Source organism: Selaginella moellendorffii, unplaced genomic scaffold (genome assembly GCF_000143415.4).
Source record: "Selaginella moellendorffii unplaced genomic scaffold, v1.0 SELMOscaffold_132, whole genome shotgun sequence".
NCBI lineage: Eukaryota > Viridiplantae > Streptophyta > Lycopodiopsida > Selaginellales > Selaginellaceae > Selaginella > Selaginella moellendorffii.
The window spans coordinates 191795-208582 of NW_003314393.1; the positions used below are offsets into that span (position 1 = coordinate 191795).

At 42.4% G+C, this 16788-nt stretch overlaps 4 protein-coding genes across 4 annotated transcripts in view; 3 read left to right on the top strand and 1 right to left on the bottom strand.

Moving 5' to 3' along the window:
• Positions 1 to 654: 654 nt before the first annotated feature.
• LOC112343093 (probable LRR receptor-like serine/threonine-protein kinase At1g34110) lies at positions 655 to 1767 on the bottom strand. Its single transcript, XM_024665991.1, has one exon. The coding sequence runs from the start codon at positions 1765 to 1767 to the stop codon at positions 655 to 657; it is 1113 nt and encodes a 370-aa protein (XP_024521759.1).
• Positions 1768 to 9803: 8036 nt separating this feature from the next.
• LOC112343094 (probable LRR receptor-like serine/threonine-protein kinase At4g36180) lies at positions 9804 to 10916 on the top strand. The gene has a single exon (XM_024665992.1). It carries the CDS (start codon positions 9804 to 9806, stop codon positions 10914 to 10916), a length of 1113 nt encoding a protein of 370 aa, XP_024521760.1.
• On the top strand, positions 10913 to 11767 carry LOC112343095 (receptor-like protein 42). Its single transcript, XM_024665993.1, has one exon. It carries the CDS (start codon positions 10913 to 10915, stop codon positions 11765 to 11767), a length of 855 nt encoding a protein of 284 aa, XP_024521761.1.
• A 604-nt stretch (positions 11768 to 12371) lies between these two features.
• Positions 12372 to 16788, top strand: part of LOC112343096 — a 37382-nt gene continuing 32965 nt past the window's right edge. Inside the window, exon 1 of the mRNA XM_024665994.1 lies at positions 12372 to 13073. Coding sequence (XP_024521762.1) covers positions 12372 to 13073 — 702 coding nt within the window. The remainder of the gene's footprint in view (positions 13074 to 16788) is intronic.

The following is a 16788-nucleotide window of genomic DNA, read 5'->3' on the forward strand; positions in this document are numbered from 1 at the left end:
CCCAACTTTTGTGACTTGCAGGGTGCTCTTGATCCTTTGTTGCATAGCCACAAGGAAACAATGGAAACCCACAAAGGTTCTTATTGCCTTGGAATGCAAGTGGAAACCGAGTGTTTAAATTGTATGCAGTTGGGACCAATCCGCTTAAGTTGTTGAATGAAACATTAAAGGCTGACAAAGGCAATTCCCCAAACTCGTTTGGGATCCTGCCTTGGAGCATGTTCCAGGATAAGTCAAGCGACTGAAGCTTTTTCAAGCTGGAAAGGTTGAGAGGTATGGCACCGGTGAACTGGTTGTGCGAGAGGTTAAGATGCATTAGTCCAACCAGTTGCCCAATTTCTTCTGGGATGACACCCTCGAGAGAGTTGCTTGAGATGTCCAATGAAGTCATGTTGTTTGCAACAACGATCGTTGTCCGATCAAACTGTATCCTTGCGTCGTTGACTATGATGACCAGGCTCAACTCTACCCCTGTGTAAATGCCAAGATTCAAATCCCCACTCGTGTTGCCCTTGAAACCTTGAAACTTCCAAAGCACGCGTGGCAGCTGCCCTGTGAGCTTATTGTTTGACAGATCTAGAATTTGGAGCCAAATGAGATTGGTGGTGCAATCTGGAATCTGCCCAAACAGCTTGTTGTATGCAAAAGACAATATCATAATTCCTGACCAGCTGCAAGTTTCTTGACTGTGAAATGGTTCCTACTATAGTCCATGACTCTGAGATAAGTGGAATTCAAGCTTTTTGCTGGAATTGTGCCGCTCAACGTGTTGTTGGAAATGACAAAGAAGACCAAGCTTGTCAAGTTACTCAAGTCAAGCAGCACCTCACCCGTGAAATTGTTCTGCGCAAAGTTGACAACCTTGAGCTGGGAGCAATTCCCTAGCCTTGAGCTAATCTCTCCCTGGAACTCGTTCGTTGAGAGATCCAAGTAAACCAGGTTAGTGCATGCACCAAACGTTGGCATTTTGCTCCGTATCAAGTTTCCATGGAGGTCGAGATAGCCAAGATTGGTGCATTTGTCGAGTGGAGGAACTTCATTTCTGAGATAGTTGTCACTCAAGTCAAGTATCTCAAGACGATCCAGCTGGCTAATGCCTTTTGGAATGCTTCCATCTAGATAGTTTTTGTTGAGGTGCAATTGCTGGAGAGCCTTGATCTCTGTGATCGAATGCGGAATGCTTCCTGTCAGGCTGTTAACGTCCAAGCGAAGTAGTACAACAGGAGAAGACGCATTAAACATGGGAATGTTTCCTGTAAAGTTGTTGTAATGGAGCTCTAGGTGCGTTAGAGATGGCATGCCCACCATAACATCCGAAGGAATCGATCCGTTGAGAAAATAGTTTTGCGATAGTCCCAACCACTTTAGCCTACGAAGACCAGCAAAAGAGCCAGGTAATGGGCCATATAGAAGGTTGTCAGACATGTCTAGAAATGTGAGGTGCGAAAGGTTTCCAAGAGTGATTGGTATAAGCCCCTCCAAATTGTTTGTAAAAAGTGATAAACTTTCCAATTTCTTGAGCTTACCCAGCGATGGAGATATAGAGCCCATTAAGGTGTTGTTTTCCAGACTGAGGAACCGCAGCTTGGAGCAGTTCCCAACACTCGATGGAATAGACCCGCTCAAGAAATTATCAGATAGCCAGAGCTCAGTGAGATTCTGGAGCTGCCCTAATGTTGCTGGAATATGGCCAGTCAATTGGTTCCCTCTCAAGTTGAGCTCTGTGAGTGAGGAGCAATTTCCGAGGGTGGTAGGAATTTGCCCCATTATTTTAGATGGAGCTCTGAAAGATATGAAAGCTGCCCAAGCCTTGGCGTGAGAGTTCCCACCAAGGCTTCATCAAGATCCACAGAGGATAGATGTATGGACACTACTTGGCGTTTAGAATTGCAACTAATGCCTCTCCAGCTGCAAATCCCATCCTTGCTTCCTTCATGCCAGTTAGAAAAGGTAGAATTGCTTTGGAACATGCCTTGCTTGAACTCCAGTAGAATTTCCATGTCCATGATCTTATACAAAAGAAAGAAAACCTTAAGAGTTTCATTTCAGAATCATGTGATCATACATCAGACGACAGATTCATGCCAAGTGCGAAGAGAAGTACGATGCCCCAGAGTCATGGTCTGTTGTCAAAGTCATGCAACTACAAGTTTTTATCTTGATTGGCAAGCATGCTGTGCTGACTATGCTGCTGTGCTGACTGGCAACCATGCCATGTTTGACACCACACCATAAAAGTAGTGTTGCCATGTCTGTAAAGCATGAATAATAGAGAGTAACTCTTGCTCATATGTGGAATAATGTTGTTCTATGTGGAATAATGTTGTTCGTCTAAGAAAATCTTCACAAACTCATGAAGATAATGCCCAAATACCTCCATCATCAACCGAGTAAATGTGGCTGGTGCATTCGTCAAACCAAACGGCATAACTGTAAACTCAAAATGCCTGAAGCTTGTGTTAAATGTGTGAAACACAAAATCCCTAGGCCCCAAAGTGGAGCCAGAAGGGTGCCACGTGGTGGTGGCTGAAGCAAAAGCCAAACGAGCGTAACACATTTAGATTGAAAGCTCCGACTTGAAAGGTTGAGAGCGGGAGTGGAACTCCCAACGAAGTGCTCGAGGAACAAGCACGAAGTGAGTGATAAGTGAGTCTCTAGAAAAGGGACACAAGAGGACCAACACATGACACATGGAAGAGTTTAAGATGGATGTAAGCGACTAAATTTTCCATTCTACTTTAGTCACTTAACCACACTTCCGATCACTTGGAGGAGTCTCATTCACAACCTCCATAAGTCCCATTCAGGACTTGGGACTTGCTAATCCCAAGAATGGCATCCATGCCACTCAACACTTACACCTGGTCCAAGTGCTCCACGTGTCCAGTCCCAAGACCGACACCCAAAGGTGCCACTGGCATATCGGCCCGTTACGCTAAGGCCATGCCCATTCACCTTTGCCGCACTAGTGGTCCAATACCACTTGCATCACAATCCCGTCTCTCCAAGACTGGACCATCCGTCCACGAGTGGTCATCCTAGATCCACTCCTTAGCATCCTTAGGATGCCCACAGACATGGGGAATAGCCTTCCCCAATATCCCTTTGTCAGTTCCTACCAAATCCCTATGGCCAACACTGCCACTAGATCAAGGCCCACCGGCCCGATCACTAAGTCCCATGGTCCTCTGGGACTTCCACACCATGTGACTGTATCCTTAGTCACTACATTAGAGGACTGTTCCTCCTCCTTTCCCCCATTTGGGACTCCGGGACAACATTTCGGAACACCGCGGGCCTACGCAAGCCCCGTGGGTACTCTCCCCACCTTTCGCCTTTAGGTGCTCTAGCCATGGGCTTAGAGCGAGGTTCCGTTGAGCCACGCCTGGTATCCAAGTAGGTAGTGCCACCCACACTTGGACTGGGAGCATCGGCCAGTCGATCTCCCGGGGGAACTAGAGCCGGCTCTTGAACACTTCACCAAGCTACCCCGCTTGTCGGTCTGTGTTCACTCTAGTCTTGGACTTCCCAGTGGGCAGCTCATCACCCAACACTAGGTCCGGCCTTCCTGGGCCAAACTGGCCTTTCCTGGCCAAACTGGCTCCACTGCAGTCCTCCCCCTACTATACTTTTGGAGCTCACCAAACCCCCCAGGGTCTGGGAGACGAACGCTTTGGGCTTTCACCCTCTCAGACTCGAACTCCGACTCGGACTCGGACTCGGACTCGGACTCGGGCTCGGGCTCAGTCTCAGCCTCGGCCTCGGTCTCGTTCTCGGTCCCGATCTCGGTCCCGGTCTCGGTCTTGGTCTCGGTCTCGGTCCCGGTCTCGGTCTCGACTTCGGACTCCATCTCGGACTCCATCTCGGACTCCATCTCGGACTCCATCTCGGGTCCATCTCGGACTCCATCTCGGGTCCATCTCGGACTCCATCTCGGGTCCATCTCGGACTCCATCTCGGACTCCATTTCGGGTCCATCTCGGGTCCACCTCGGACTCCATTTCGGGTCCATCTCAGGTCCACCTCGGACTCCATCTCGGACTCCATCTCGGACTCCAACTCGGGTCCATCTCGGACTCCACTTCGGACTCCAACTCGAGTCCATCTCGGACACTTCCACGTGTCATGTGTTGGTCCTTTTGGGTCCCTTTTTGGAGCCTCGCTTTTTGCTCGCTTCGTGCTCGTTCCTCAAGCACTTCGTTGGGAGTTCCACTCCCGCTCTTGACTTTTCAAGTCGGAGCTTTTGGTCCAAACGTGTTACGCTCGTTTGGCTCTCGCTTCAGCCACAACCACGTGGCACCCTTTCCGGCTCCACTTTGGGGCCTAGGGATTTTGTGTCTCACAATGGAGTCTAAGATGGACCCGACAAATATTGCCAATGCATTAAGTCTGACTTCCATCATGAGTTCAAGCAATTTTGTCAAGAATGGATGGATGCACCAACAAAAGAGGAGCACGAGGCAAAGGCAAATGAATGCTTCCTGTCAGGCTGTTAACGTCCAAGCGAAGTAGTACAACAGGAGAAGCCCGTGTAGATTTTGAACTTATGAGTTGAGTTCACAACTTCTCAAACACAAGAAACACATTGGCTCATCTTGAACCAACATTTTTTCATCTTTCCAATTTTGATTTAATTTATATTTCTAAGTAAATTAATAAAATACAAATAAAAATATAGATCTGAACATTAAAAGCTATCTAAAAACACTTCTCAAGCTTCGCAACTGTAAGGCTTGCTTGTGGATGTGATAGTTGATCTTAGGATCTTGATTTAGTTCTTGCATAAAAATGTAATAAATGTGCTTGTAGGCTAAATATATCTTTCCCTTATTCTCCCTCTGTGTAAAATTTGGATAGGTATAGGATGGATTTTTGTAGATTTTGACAGTGTAGCTCGTATCATTTGACAACTCAATCACAACAACAAACTCCTTAACCATAGCATTGATGTAATTTATCTTTGTGATTGTGCATTTCAACTCTTTTGCCAACTTGATCTTCTCTTGCGTACTTTTCAAAATGGAAGACTTATATTGTATAGCTTTCCCATTCCTAGCTGGTCGTGTATGCTATTCTAGTGTTGACATTGGTGGCATAACAATATCAATAGCAACATTTGAGGAAGTCTTCAGCTTGAAACCTATTCTCTCCAGACTTTCAATCTTTTCTTTCAAAAGATTGCAGCTTCACTCAACTAGTCACTCCTTTGGCACAGAATTTAACTTTAAAATAATTGAGCTGTGGATCCCACTTGTATGAGTAACTTCAATTCCACAATAGTAAATCTAGCTTGATTGGCGGCCCTTTACCCCTAGATCTTGACAGCCCCAGAAACATGGCACTACTAAAGAACTTGAACTTGAGTGCACAAATGCAAGACATTGACTTTGACTCTCAATCATTTTAGAGCAACTTGCATTGCTCTTGGCACTGACTCTTTGAATTGCCCAATTAATACTAGAAACTAGCTCACAAGCAATAACCTTCTCAACCTTTAGCATCGGACTTACTTATCTAACAAATAGCACCTCCTCCACTCCATGTTCCTTAATTCTTCTTTGGTGCCATTTAACAGAATGGTAGTCAAACTTTGGATAGTGAGGGTTGGAAGGAGTGATGTTTGGCCCATTAAATGTTTGCTGACACTTCATACGGGTTGTCTTTGTGTCCCCAAGTGGTTCATAATTTGATTTTATAAGAGTTCTAGCAACAACTTCTTCCACCATCTTAGACATTGACTCTATTGCTAGTGTTGTCCTTTTATCAACCCACTCTCGAAGCCTATCTAAGTTTAGACCTATATTAGCAAACTTTGTTTTCTATGCAACCAAAGCTTTTGATGACTACTCAAGAGATCTAGTGAGGTCGGAGAGCATAGCTTTGTAGAGGGACACTTTTCCTTTCCCGGTTTTAGCTCTCCAACTTTAATATTTGCTCTCAAAGAGATTAATTGTTGGTGTAAGTGCAATATCATCAAATGGTTGATCCTAGGAAAAATACAACATTTAAATGTAACAAGAAAGAAAATGAAAGAAAGTTTACATGGAAAATATAATGGCCCTATTGAAACATTTGAACTTTCCACTATGCAAACTAACATTCCATCTGTGGAAGGTGTTCAATTAACACTTTGTCTCCTTCATACCACCATATATGCATCTCATTTGCCTTTGCCTCGTGCTCCTCTTTTGTTGGTGCATCCATCCATTCTTGACAAAATTGCTTGAACTCATGATGGAAGTCAGACTTAATGCATTGGCAATATTTGTTAACACTCTTTGCTCAAAGAAACTCACAATTCTTCTCTTTACCTTGTAACAGCTGACTTTTATCATGTCCAAACATTTGCCACACAGCCAACCAATGAGCACTAGTAGTATTTGCCATGAAACCACAGAAGTTAGGTTTCTTCCAAGTTCGCTTTTCAACAGCCTTAGAAATACATGTCCAAAATATAGTTTGAGTTTGGAAATCTTAAATCTTGAATTCAGTTATAGCTATAGTTAAGTTGCACTACAACCTATAGAAAGAATGGGTATAATGTAAACCAGTATGGTGTCCTTAAAAAATGAAAAGCCACTTACTTGTGATCATAAACATAGGCTCCCATAATTGACTAACCTAAAACTCATTCCATGTGGTCAAAATGGATCTAGGAATTAGTTAAGTCCCCATCTCCATCCATATCCATTTGCTATACAAAGTCTACACTAGAAGCAGTTTACAATGGTGAGCAGGGGAATGGTTTACCTTTAACTCTTTTGAAGGTTGGTATAGGAAGGGCCTTCGGGAAGAAAATTGTGATTGACGAGCCTCTTATATTTGTGGGGATACATAATTACATTTTGGACAAAATAAAGATCACCTGAAGTATTGTTAGGTGTCAGTTTTGACCATATGGTCAACATTGGTCAAAGGGAGGCTCAAGGGTATAAGGGACTTAACCTACCCTAGGGCTCATACTATAGCAACAGCACAATGGAGCTTTTGAGGTAGTTCAGGGGTGGTTGGGTGGTGAGGAACCTCAAGAGGTGGCATAACATAGTCTAGGGAGATTAGATCTTTGTCTTTTTGTGCCGGATCATAACATTCCTCTGATACCAATGTTATGATCCGGCATAAAAAGACAGAGATATAATCGCCCTAGACTATGCTATGCCACCTTTTGAGGTTTCACCAAGATTGATTTGAGGAGTGGATATTATCAGATTGCAATGGATGATGTATCTATTTCCAAGATAGCATTTTGTAAGCGACTAATTTTTCTATTCTACTTTAGTCACTTAACCACACCTCTGACCACTTGGAGGAGTCTCACTAACAACCTCCATAAGTCCTATTCCGGACTTGGGGCTTGTTATCCTCAAAAATGGCATCCATGCCACTTAACCTTTGCGCTTGGTCCAAGTGCTCCACGTGTCCGATCCCATGACCGACACCCGACATATTAGCCCGTTACCACCAACATATTAGCCCATTACACTAGGCCATGCTCAGTCACCTTGGTCACATCAGTAGTCCAACACCACTTGTATTGTGATCTCGTTTCTCAAAGATTGGGCCATCCGTCCATGAGTGGTCATCCTAGATTCACTCCTTAACACTCTTTACTCTCCCCGCCTTCTGCCTTTGGGTGCTCTAACCATGGGCTTAGAGTGAGGTTCCATTGAGCCATGCCAGGTATCCAAGTAGGTAGTGCCACCCATACTTGGACTAGGAGCATCGATTATTCAATCTCCTGAGGGAACTATAGCTGGCCCTTGAACATTTCACCAAGCTAACCCACTTGTTGGTCTGTATTCACTCTAGTCTTGGACTTTCGAATGGTTAACCCATCACACAACACCTGGGCATAGCCTTCCTGGGCCAAACTAGCCTTTTCTAGCCAAATTGGCTCCACTGGTATCCAACCCCCACACTCTCCCTACTATACTTTTGGAACCCCTTGCAGCTCCCCCCCCCCCCGGGGGACGATCGCTTTGGGCTTTCACCCAACTGCCTATATTAGTATTCGGACTCGGACTCGGACTTAGTCTCGGTCTCAACCTTGGTCTCGGACTTGATCTCAGTCTCGGTCTCAGTCTCAGTCCCGATTCCATCTCGGACTCCATCTCGAGTTCATCTCAAACTCCATCTCAGACTCCATCTCGGGTCCATCTCGGGTCCATCTCGGACTCCATCTTGGGTCCACCTCAGGTCCACCTCAGGTCCACCTCCGGTCCATCTCGGATTCCATCTCGGGTCCACCTCGGGTCCATCTCAGACTCCATCTTGAACTCCATTTCGGGTCCATCTCGGGTCCATCTCGGACTCCATCTCAGACTCCATCTCGGGTCCATCTCGGGTCCATCTTAGACTCCATCTCAAACTCTTCTATGTGTCATGTGTTAGTCCTCTTGTGTCCCTTTTCTAGAGACTCACTTATCACTCACTTCGTGTTTGTTCCTCGAGCACTTCATTGGGAGTTCCACTCCTGCTCTCAACCTTTCAAGTCGGAGCTTTCAATCTAAATGTGTTACGCTCGTTTGGCTTTTGCTTCAGCCACCACCACGTGGCACCCTTTTGGCTCCACTTTGGGGCATAGGGATTTGGTGTTTCACATATTTAACACAAGCTTCAGGCATTTTGAGTTTACAGTTATGCCATTTGGTTTGACGAATGCACCAGCCATATTTACTCGGTTGATGATGGAGGTATTTACGCATTATCTTCATGAGTTTGTGAAGATTTTCTTAGTCGATATTTTTGTTTTCAACAAGAATATGGAGGAGCATAAGGTGCATTTATGCAAGGTTCTTTTGTTACTCCATAACAACAAACTTTATATGAAGAAGAGAAAATGCAAGTTTGCAAAGTTAGAGGTGAAATATCTAGGCCATATTGTGACATCTAAGGGTGTCAAGACGGATCTAAGGAAGGTAGCTATGGTGGAGAATTAACCTACGCCAACTTCAGTGGCCGAGTTACACATTTTTCTTGGTATAACTAGTTACTACCAATGTTTCCAGCATAAATTTGTAGAGGTGGCTATTCCTTTGACACGGTTGTTACGCAAGAATGTGCCATTCGAGTGGAAGAAGCCACAAGAGGAGAGTTTTGTGGTGTTGAAACAATTGTTGAGCGAGGCTCAAATTTTGTGCAATGTTGATCCATCAAAACTTTACGAGGTGACATATGATGGCAAGTGGTTATGCATTAGGAGGATTTCTTATACAAGAGGGACAATCTATTGCATATGAGAGTCAAATTTTGAATCCTGCAGAACAACATTATTCCACATATGAGCAAGAGTTACTCTCTATTATTCATGCTTTACAGACATGGCAACACTACTTTTATGGTGTGGTGTCAAACATGGCATGGTTGCCAGTCAGCACAGCAGCATAGTCAGCACAGCATGCTTGCCAATCAAGATAAAAACTTGTAGTTGCATGACTTTGACAACAGACCATGACTCTGGGGCATCGTACTTCTCTTCGCACTTGGCATGAATCTGTCGTCTGATGTATGATCACATGATTCTGAAATGAAACTCTTAAGGTTTTCTTTCTTTTGTATAAGATCATGGACATGGAAATTCTACTGGAGTTCAAGCAAGGCATGTTCCAAAGCAATTCTACCTTTTCTAACTGGCATGAAGGAAGCAAGGATGGGATTTGCAGCTGGAGAGGCATTAGTTGCAATTCTAAACGCCAAGTAGTGTCCATACATCTATCCTCTGTGGATCTTGATGAAGCCTTGGTGGGAACTCTCACGCCAAGGCTTGGGCAGCTTTCATATCTTTCAGAGCTCCATCTAAAATAATGGGGCAAATTCCTACCACCCTCGGAAATTGCTCCTCACTCACAGAGCTCAACTTGAGAGGGAACCAATTGACTGGCCATATTCCAGCAACATTAGGGCAGCTCCAGAATCTCACTGAGCTCTGGCTATCTGATAATTTCTTGAGCGGGTCTATTCCATCGAGTGTTGGGAACTGCTCCAAGCTGCGGTTCCTCAGTCTGGAAAACAACACCTTAATGGGCTCTATATCTCCATCGCTGGGTAAGCTCAAGAAATTGGAAAGTTTATCACTTTTTACAAACAATTTGGAGGGGCTTATACCAATCACTCTTGGAAACCTTTCGCACCTCACATTTCTAGACATGTCTGACAACCTTCTATATGGCCCATTACCTGGCTCTTTTGCTGGTCTTCGTAGGCTAAAGTGGTTGGGACTATCGCAAAACTATTTTCTCAACGGATCGATTCCTTCGGATGTTATGGTGGGCATGCCATCTCTAACGCACCTAGAGCTCCATTACAACAACTTTACAGGAAACATTCCCATGTTTAATGCGTCTTCTCCTGTTGTACTACTTCGCTTGGACGTTAACAGCCTGACAGGAAGCATTCCGCATTTGATCACAGAGATCAAGGCTCTCCAGCAATTGCACCTCAACAAAAACTATCTAGATGGAAGCATTCCAAAAGGCATTAGCCAGCTGGATCGTCTTGAGATACTTGACTTGAGTGACAACTATCTCAGAAATGAAGTTCCTCCACTCGACAAATGCACCAATCTTGGCTATCTCGACCTCCATGGAAACTTGATACGGAGCAAAATGCCAACGTTTGGTGCATGCACTAACCTGGTTTACTTGGATCTCTCAACGAACGAGTTCCAGGGAGAGATTAGCTCAAGGCTAGGGAATTGCTCCCAGCTCAAGGTTGTCAACTTTGCGCAGAACAATTTCACGGGTGAGGTGCTGCTTGACTTGAGTAACTTGACAAGCTTGGTCTTCTTTGTCATTTCCAACAACACGTTGAGCGGCACAATTCCAGCAAAAAGCTTGAATTCCACTTATCTCAGAGTCATGGACTATAGTAGGAACCATTTCACAGTCAAGAAACTTGCAGCTGGTCAGGAATTATGATATTGTCTTTTGCATACAACAAGCTGTTTGGGCAGATTCCAGATTGCACCACCAATCTCATTTGGCTCCAAATTCTAGATCTGTCAAACAATAAGCTCACAGGGCAGCTGCCACGCGTGCTTTGGAAGTTTCAAGGTTTCAAGGGCAACACGAGTGGGGATTTGAATCTTGGCATTTACACAGGGGTAGAGTTGAGCCTGGTCATCATAGTCAACGACGCAAGGATACAGTTTGATCGGACAACGATCGTTGTTGCAAACAACATGACTTCATTGGACATCTCAAGCAACTCTCTCGAGGGTGTCATCCCAGAAGAAATTGGGCAACTGGTTGGACTAATGCATCTTAACCTCTCGCACAACCAGTTCACCGGTGCCATACCTCTCAACCTTTCCAGCTTGAAAAAGCTTCAGTCGCTTGACTTATCCTGGAACATGCTCCAAGGCAGGATCCCAAACGAGTTTGGGGAATTGCCTTTGTCAGCCTTTAATGTTTCATTCAACAACTTAAGCGGATTGGTCCCAACTGCATACAATTTAAACACTCGGTTTCCACTTGCATTCCAAGGCAATAAGAACCTTTGTGGGTTTCCATTGTCTCCTTGTGGCTATGCAACAAAGGATCAAGAGCACCCTGCAAGTCACAAAAGTTGGGAGGACTTCCTCTTCCGTGAGGCTTCAGTGTGGGCATTTGGCTGCGGTGTGTTTATTGGCTTTTGGGTCACATTTTTAGGCATCACGTTCTGGGACAGCCTTCAAAGTTGGAGGTATAAGCTTCGGGCAAAGGAACATGAGGACGCATCTATTGGCCTCAGCATACCTTCATTTCTTCCTCGTCTTGGCAGTTCTTAAGAAATGCTAACTTGTTAATCCAGAACTCAAATGAAAAAGCTGATGAGCAATTGACCTCCATGAGTCTAGGTCGTGGTGGATTCAGAGGCTTTACTCTGATCAAAGTTTAGGCAATGGAAGAACATGACAATACAATAGCAAACCCAGAAATAGGCAAATGAACAGTGGATACAGAACTTTCCATACTTTAATTTGAAAAGTCTAGGCTCTTCGGATCAAACCAACCAATGACCGACTACATGAGTGTCAGAATACCGTCCTTGACCCGGTCATACATCACTTTAAATTTCAAGCACATGTGACACAATGGCAAACAGATTTCTAGTGTTCCTTGGTCATGGTATTCCAGCATATAGTGGTGGTCAATGGAAGAATACATGACAAATAAAGATGACAGAAGTTAGTCACTCAGAAATGTTGGTCAAGGTGGATACAGAACTTTCGATATTTTACTTTGATCAAAGTCTAAGCTCTTCAAATACTGGTCAATCAATGAATAGCCAACCAACCAATGACCGGCTTTAACATGAGTATAAGAATACCGTCCTTGACCCGGTGATACATCACCTTAAATTTCAAGCTTGTCAAGGAAACATGTGATACAATGGCAAACAGATTTCTTGTGTTCCTTGGTCATGGTATTCCAGCAATTGCGTTCATCTTTTGGGGACTCTTGCTTTTTCTCACGAATGCAGCATCTCGTTTTCGAGGCCATGAAAAACCTGGGCGACTCTCCCTCATTACAAAGCCAGCTGAGTTTTACATTCTCTTCCTTGGGAGTGCAGGAGTCATCACTTTCCACTGCATTCTTCAGCCAACACGAAGCTATCCTGACCTGGAGCACATCTCCATGGCTATTCCGTTCATGATCTATGCACTCTGTTTACGTTCCAAGCTACACTTGCCAAGTGCTTTTGTAAGTCTCATGGAAGCAGCAGCGTTCGCCCAAGAACTCTTCCTCTTTCATTGGCATTCCACGGATCATGTCGGCGTGGAAGGACATTATCATATGCTTCTACAGCTCATTGTGACTGCCTGTATGTTCTCAAGCCTCGTGGAAGTGTTTGTGCCACAGAATCACAATGCCATGATGATCAAGTTTTGGAAGTCAATTTGTATCATCTTCCATGGCATTTGGCTGCTTCAGCTCTCATTACTTCTTGTGTTCCCAGCAACGTTCCTGCCTCTGGGTTGCCAAGTGTTTGTTCGTCACCACCAAAAGATCGAGTGTGGCAGTGAAAACCTTGTCAACCAGTCCAAAGCTATGGGAACATTGCTTTTCAGTTGGTACCTCTCTTTGTTGATGGTAGGAAGTGCAATATCCTATGCTGTTATTGAGAGAAAAACTCTATACAATATTAGTATATGGAATGAACAGGATGAAGAGCTACCATAACTTCCCTATAGTGAATAATTATAAAATGGAATTTAACCCTTGAACAAGGGCACCAGAACAGAATCTAAGTTTTAGAGCTATGGTACAGTGAACAAAAGGATGAAGTTAAACTCTTAAGCATATAACAAAAAAATGAAGGAACATGAACATGGAGCAATATCATAATAGTTTTAGAGCATTTAGAATTCCAACTCTAAAATCAACATGCAAAACAAAGCTAGATGATTTTAGCATATTTATAGCAAAATACACCAACTAACATGGTAGAGTTTAGGCTTAGATATAAGCAAGATTCAAAACAAAAGATAGCACACCTAATGGGGAGATAAATAATATCTCAAGTAGTTCATACCTCAACCTACCCATTATCCCCATTATATTTGGAATTGCCCATATCCCCTACCCCATTATAAATGAATTAGAGAAAAGTTTATTAAAATTGAGGATTATTATAGAATATATATGGGTATCATAGATATATTCCCATTTTACTTAAAGTGAAAAATAATTAACGTCATTCTTTTAATTTAAAACATTTTTCTAAATTTAAAATGTATGATCAAGATGACATCTTTGAAAGCTAGCATTTTATATTTAATTTTATATAGCTTGCTGTAGTTATAAACTTCTAAAGTTAAGAAGTTCCTTATTGAACAATTTCTGAAAAATATTTATTGTGCATATTGAACTTTTTCATGTATAATAATATTTATTTAGTTTTATATTATTAATTAATATAAATATTCTATAAAATATAAGTAAAATAATTTTTTTGATAATGCCATATATTAATATTAACATAGTGGAATTTTGATAGCCATAAAATTGATTTCAATTTGAACCACTTGCTCCTGTATATAAGCTAGGGTTTTGAGATTACACATTTTTGTATTCCATTTCCATATTTAATGCACTCATATTAGTGAAAGTGAAGGGTAATTCTAATTGTCTTTAAGGAGTGTTTGGTTTAGATTTAGCTTTTGCATTATTTAGATCTCTCTTATTTATGTAGCTTTTCAATTTCTTTTTTTCTTTTTATTTTTTTTGCTTTTTTCCATTTATTTTTATGGCAAAATAGTAACTTCCTCCTTCTTTGACTCTAGAGTAACAGTTGGGGCAATTTCTCAATGCTATGTAATTGCAATTGAACAATCAGACTCAATTGATAGTGGCATTCATGGCATGTGGTGTATCTCTTACTATTGTTGCCCATCATTGAGTTCAGTTGGAGTTCTTTTGTGGGAATTTTGGGGATGATGTATATCATTAGTTTGATCACTTTATAGTGATTACCACTTATCATTTTTGGGATGATATTTAGTGTCTATATAATTTCCCCACATGTTTTAAAGGGATAACATTGCAATGGTACAATGGTTTGAGCACAATCAAACAATTATTTAGACATATTGACAAGCCTTATAAGAATTGCATTATCTTTATTAGGGGTCATTTTCGTCAACGATGCAATTTTACTTCTAAATCCTCCTACTTTGTATATAGCCAATTATGTCGGAGCGGAATAAATTGGGAATATTGTGGCCAATGCTTCAGCAATGTCTTATGGGACTCATATATGCACTAGCTCCAGTCACCTTAGACAACATTCTTTGACTAGCACAACATTATGGAATATCACTTCTTTCACTTATTGTTGCATATGCTTTAATGCCACTTTTTGTGGGAGATGATCTTGTTCTGATAGAAGTGCTATTGTTGCTTGTGTTCAAAGACAAGGGCAAGGATGTAGTTATGACCATAATGTTTGTTGCTAGACATGTGATAAGGTTGGCCACACATATTTGTGTTGTTGATATTTTTTGATTAGCATCATCTATTTCCTAAGTGGAAGCTTTGGTATTAATAATGTCTTATTGGTGCTATGGTCTTGATGTAGAGATTCTTTTGAGAAATGAGAAGTTGCGCAAGTATTGGAGGATGCTTGAATGAATAAGTTATTAACCCCTTCATCTTTCTTTTGAGAGTACCATCAATGGGTTCACTCGGCACCAGTTCATCTAGTTTTTACTTTCCAAGCTCGTTTTTAGTTAATAGGGGTAGAGTTGAGACTAACAAAAAGGGTATGATAGCAAGGGTGTTTGACAGGCATGGTAAGCTATCATCCAACAATATTAAGATATTAATCTCGATATGCAAGGGTTTTTGTCAAGCCAGTGCAAGATAGAGCAAAAGAGAATTAATAAGCCGGGCCAAGTATGCTTGGCTAAATAGACACTTAGGAATTTTTTCCCTATGCTCGTCCGGCCAAGTATAAATGCAAAGTCTAGTTTACTAACACTTGAACTGATAAAGGATCTAACAATACCAACCTCCTACGGTCATCGTAGTAAGAAAAGAATATCTGAAAGGACTAGCTGATAGGTAACTTTCGATACCTAAAGTTATATTTGCAACAGTTATTGCTCGTAAACCAATTTCTTGTATCAATTGGGCAATTTGAAGAGTCAGTGCCAAAAGCAATGCACGTTGCTCCGGAATGATTAGGAGTCAAGCTCATTGTCTCGCATAAGTTCAAGTTCTTTAGCAATGCCATGTTTCTAGGGCTGTCGACATCTAGGGATAAAGGGCTGTCAGTCAAGTTGGATTTACTATTGTGGAACTACTGTTACTCATACAAGTGGGATCCACAGCTCAATTATTTTAAAGCCGGATTTTGTGAAGCTACTGAGTGAAGCTGCAATCTTTTGAAAAAAGAGATTGAAAGTCTAGAGAGAGTAGGTTTCAAGCTGAAGACTTCCTCAAATGTTGCTATTGATACTATTATGCCACCAATGTCAACACTAGACCAGCATACACGACCAGCTAGGAATGGGAAGGCTGTATAATATAAGTCTTCCATTTTGAAAGGTACGCAAGAAAAGATCAAGTTGGCAAACGAATTAAAGTGCACAATCACAAAGACAAATTACATCAATGCTATGGTTAAAGAGTTTGTTATTGTGATTGAGTTGTCAAAAGATACGAGCTACACTATTAGAATATACAAAAATCCATCTTGTACCTGTCCAGATTTTACATAAATGGAGAACATTGGAAAGATATATTTAGTCTGCAAGCACATTTAATACTTTTTTGTGCAAGAACTAAACCAAGATCCTAAGATCAACCATTACATCCACAAGCAAGCCTTACAGTTGCGGAGCTTGAGAAGTGTTTTTAGATTGCTTTTAATGTTTGGATCTATATTTATATTTGTATTTTATTTGTTGAATTTACTTGTGTAGTGCACGTGGTTTTGACCCTTTATCCTATGGTGATTTACCATAGGATAACACCACGAAGCGGAACCTAAACCCTCTTTATGCCACGTGACACATGCCACATGTCACATGCCACGTGTCCATGCCACATGTCCACAGGACAGTGGTGTGGAACCTGTGGTTCAGGGCCTTGGGCCATTGAATGAAGGAACAGTGCCAGACTCCCAAGTGTGGAGCCAAGGAGTGATGGAACTGAACCACGGAGTAACTCCCAAGCATACAACCCAAGGAGTGAAAGAACAAGAGCCTGGAGCGACTTGGAACAATCCTAGAGCAACCAGTATCCCAATGCCAGGACCAGCACGCAAAATGGAGTCTGGCGCTATTTCGGCATACCGGTGGCC

Bases quoted from the DNA above. Each gene is read 5' to 3' on its own strand.
- LOC112343093 (XM_024665991.1), bottom strand. From the start codon at position 1,767: ATGGGGCAAATTCCTACCACCCTCGGAAATTGCTCCTCACTCACAGAG.
- LOC112343095 (XM_024665993.1), top strand. From the start codon at position 10,913: ATGATATTGTCTTTTGCATACAACAAGCTGTTTGGGCAGATTCCAGAT.
- LOC112343094 (XM_024665992.1), top strand. From the start codon at position 9,804: ATGGGGCAAATTCCTACCACCCTCGGAAATTGCTCCTCACTCACAGAG.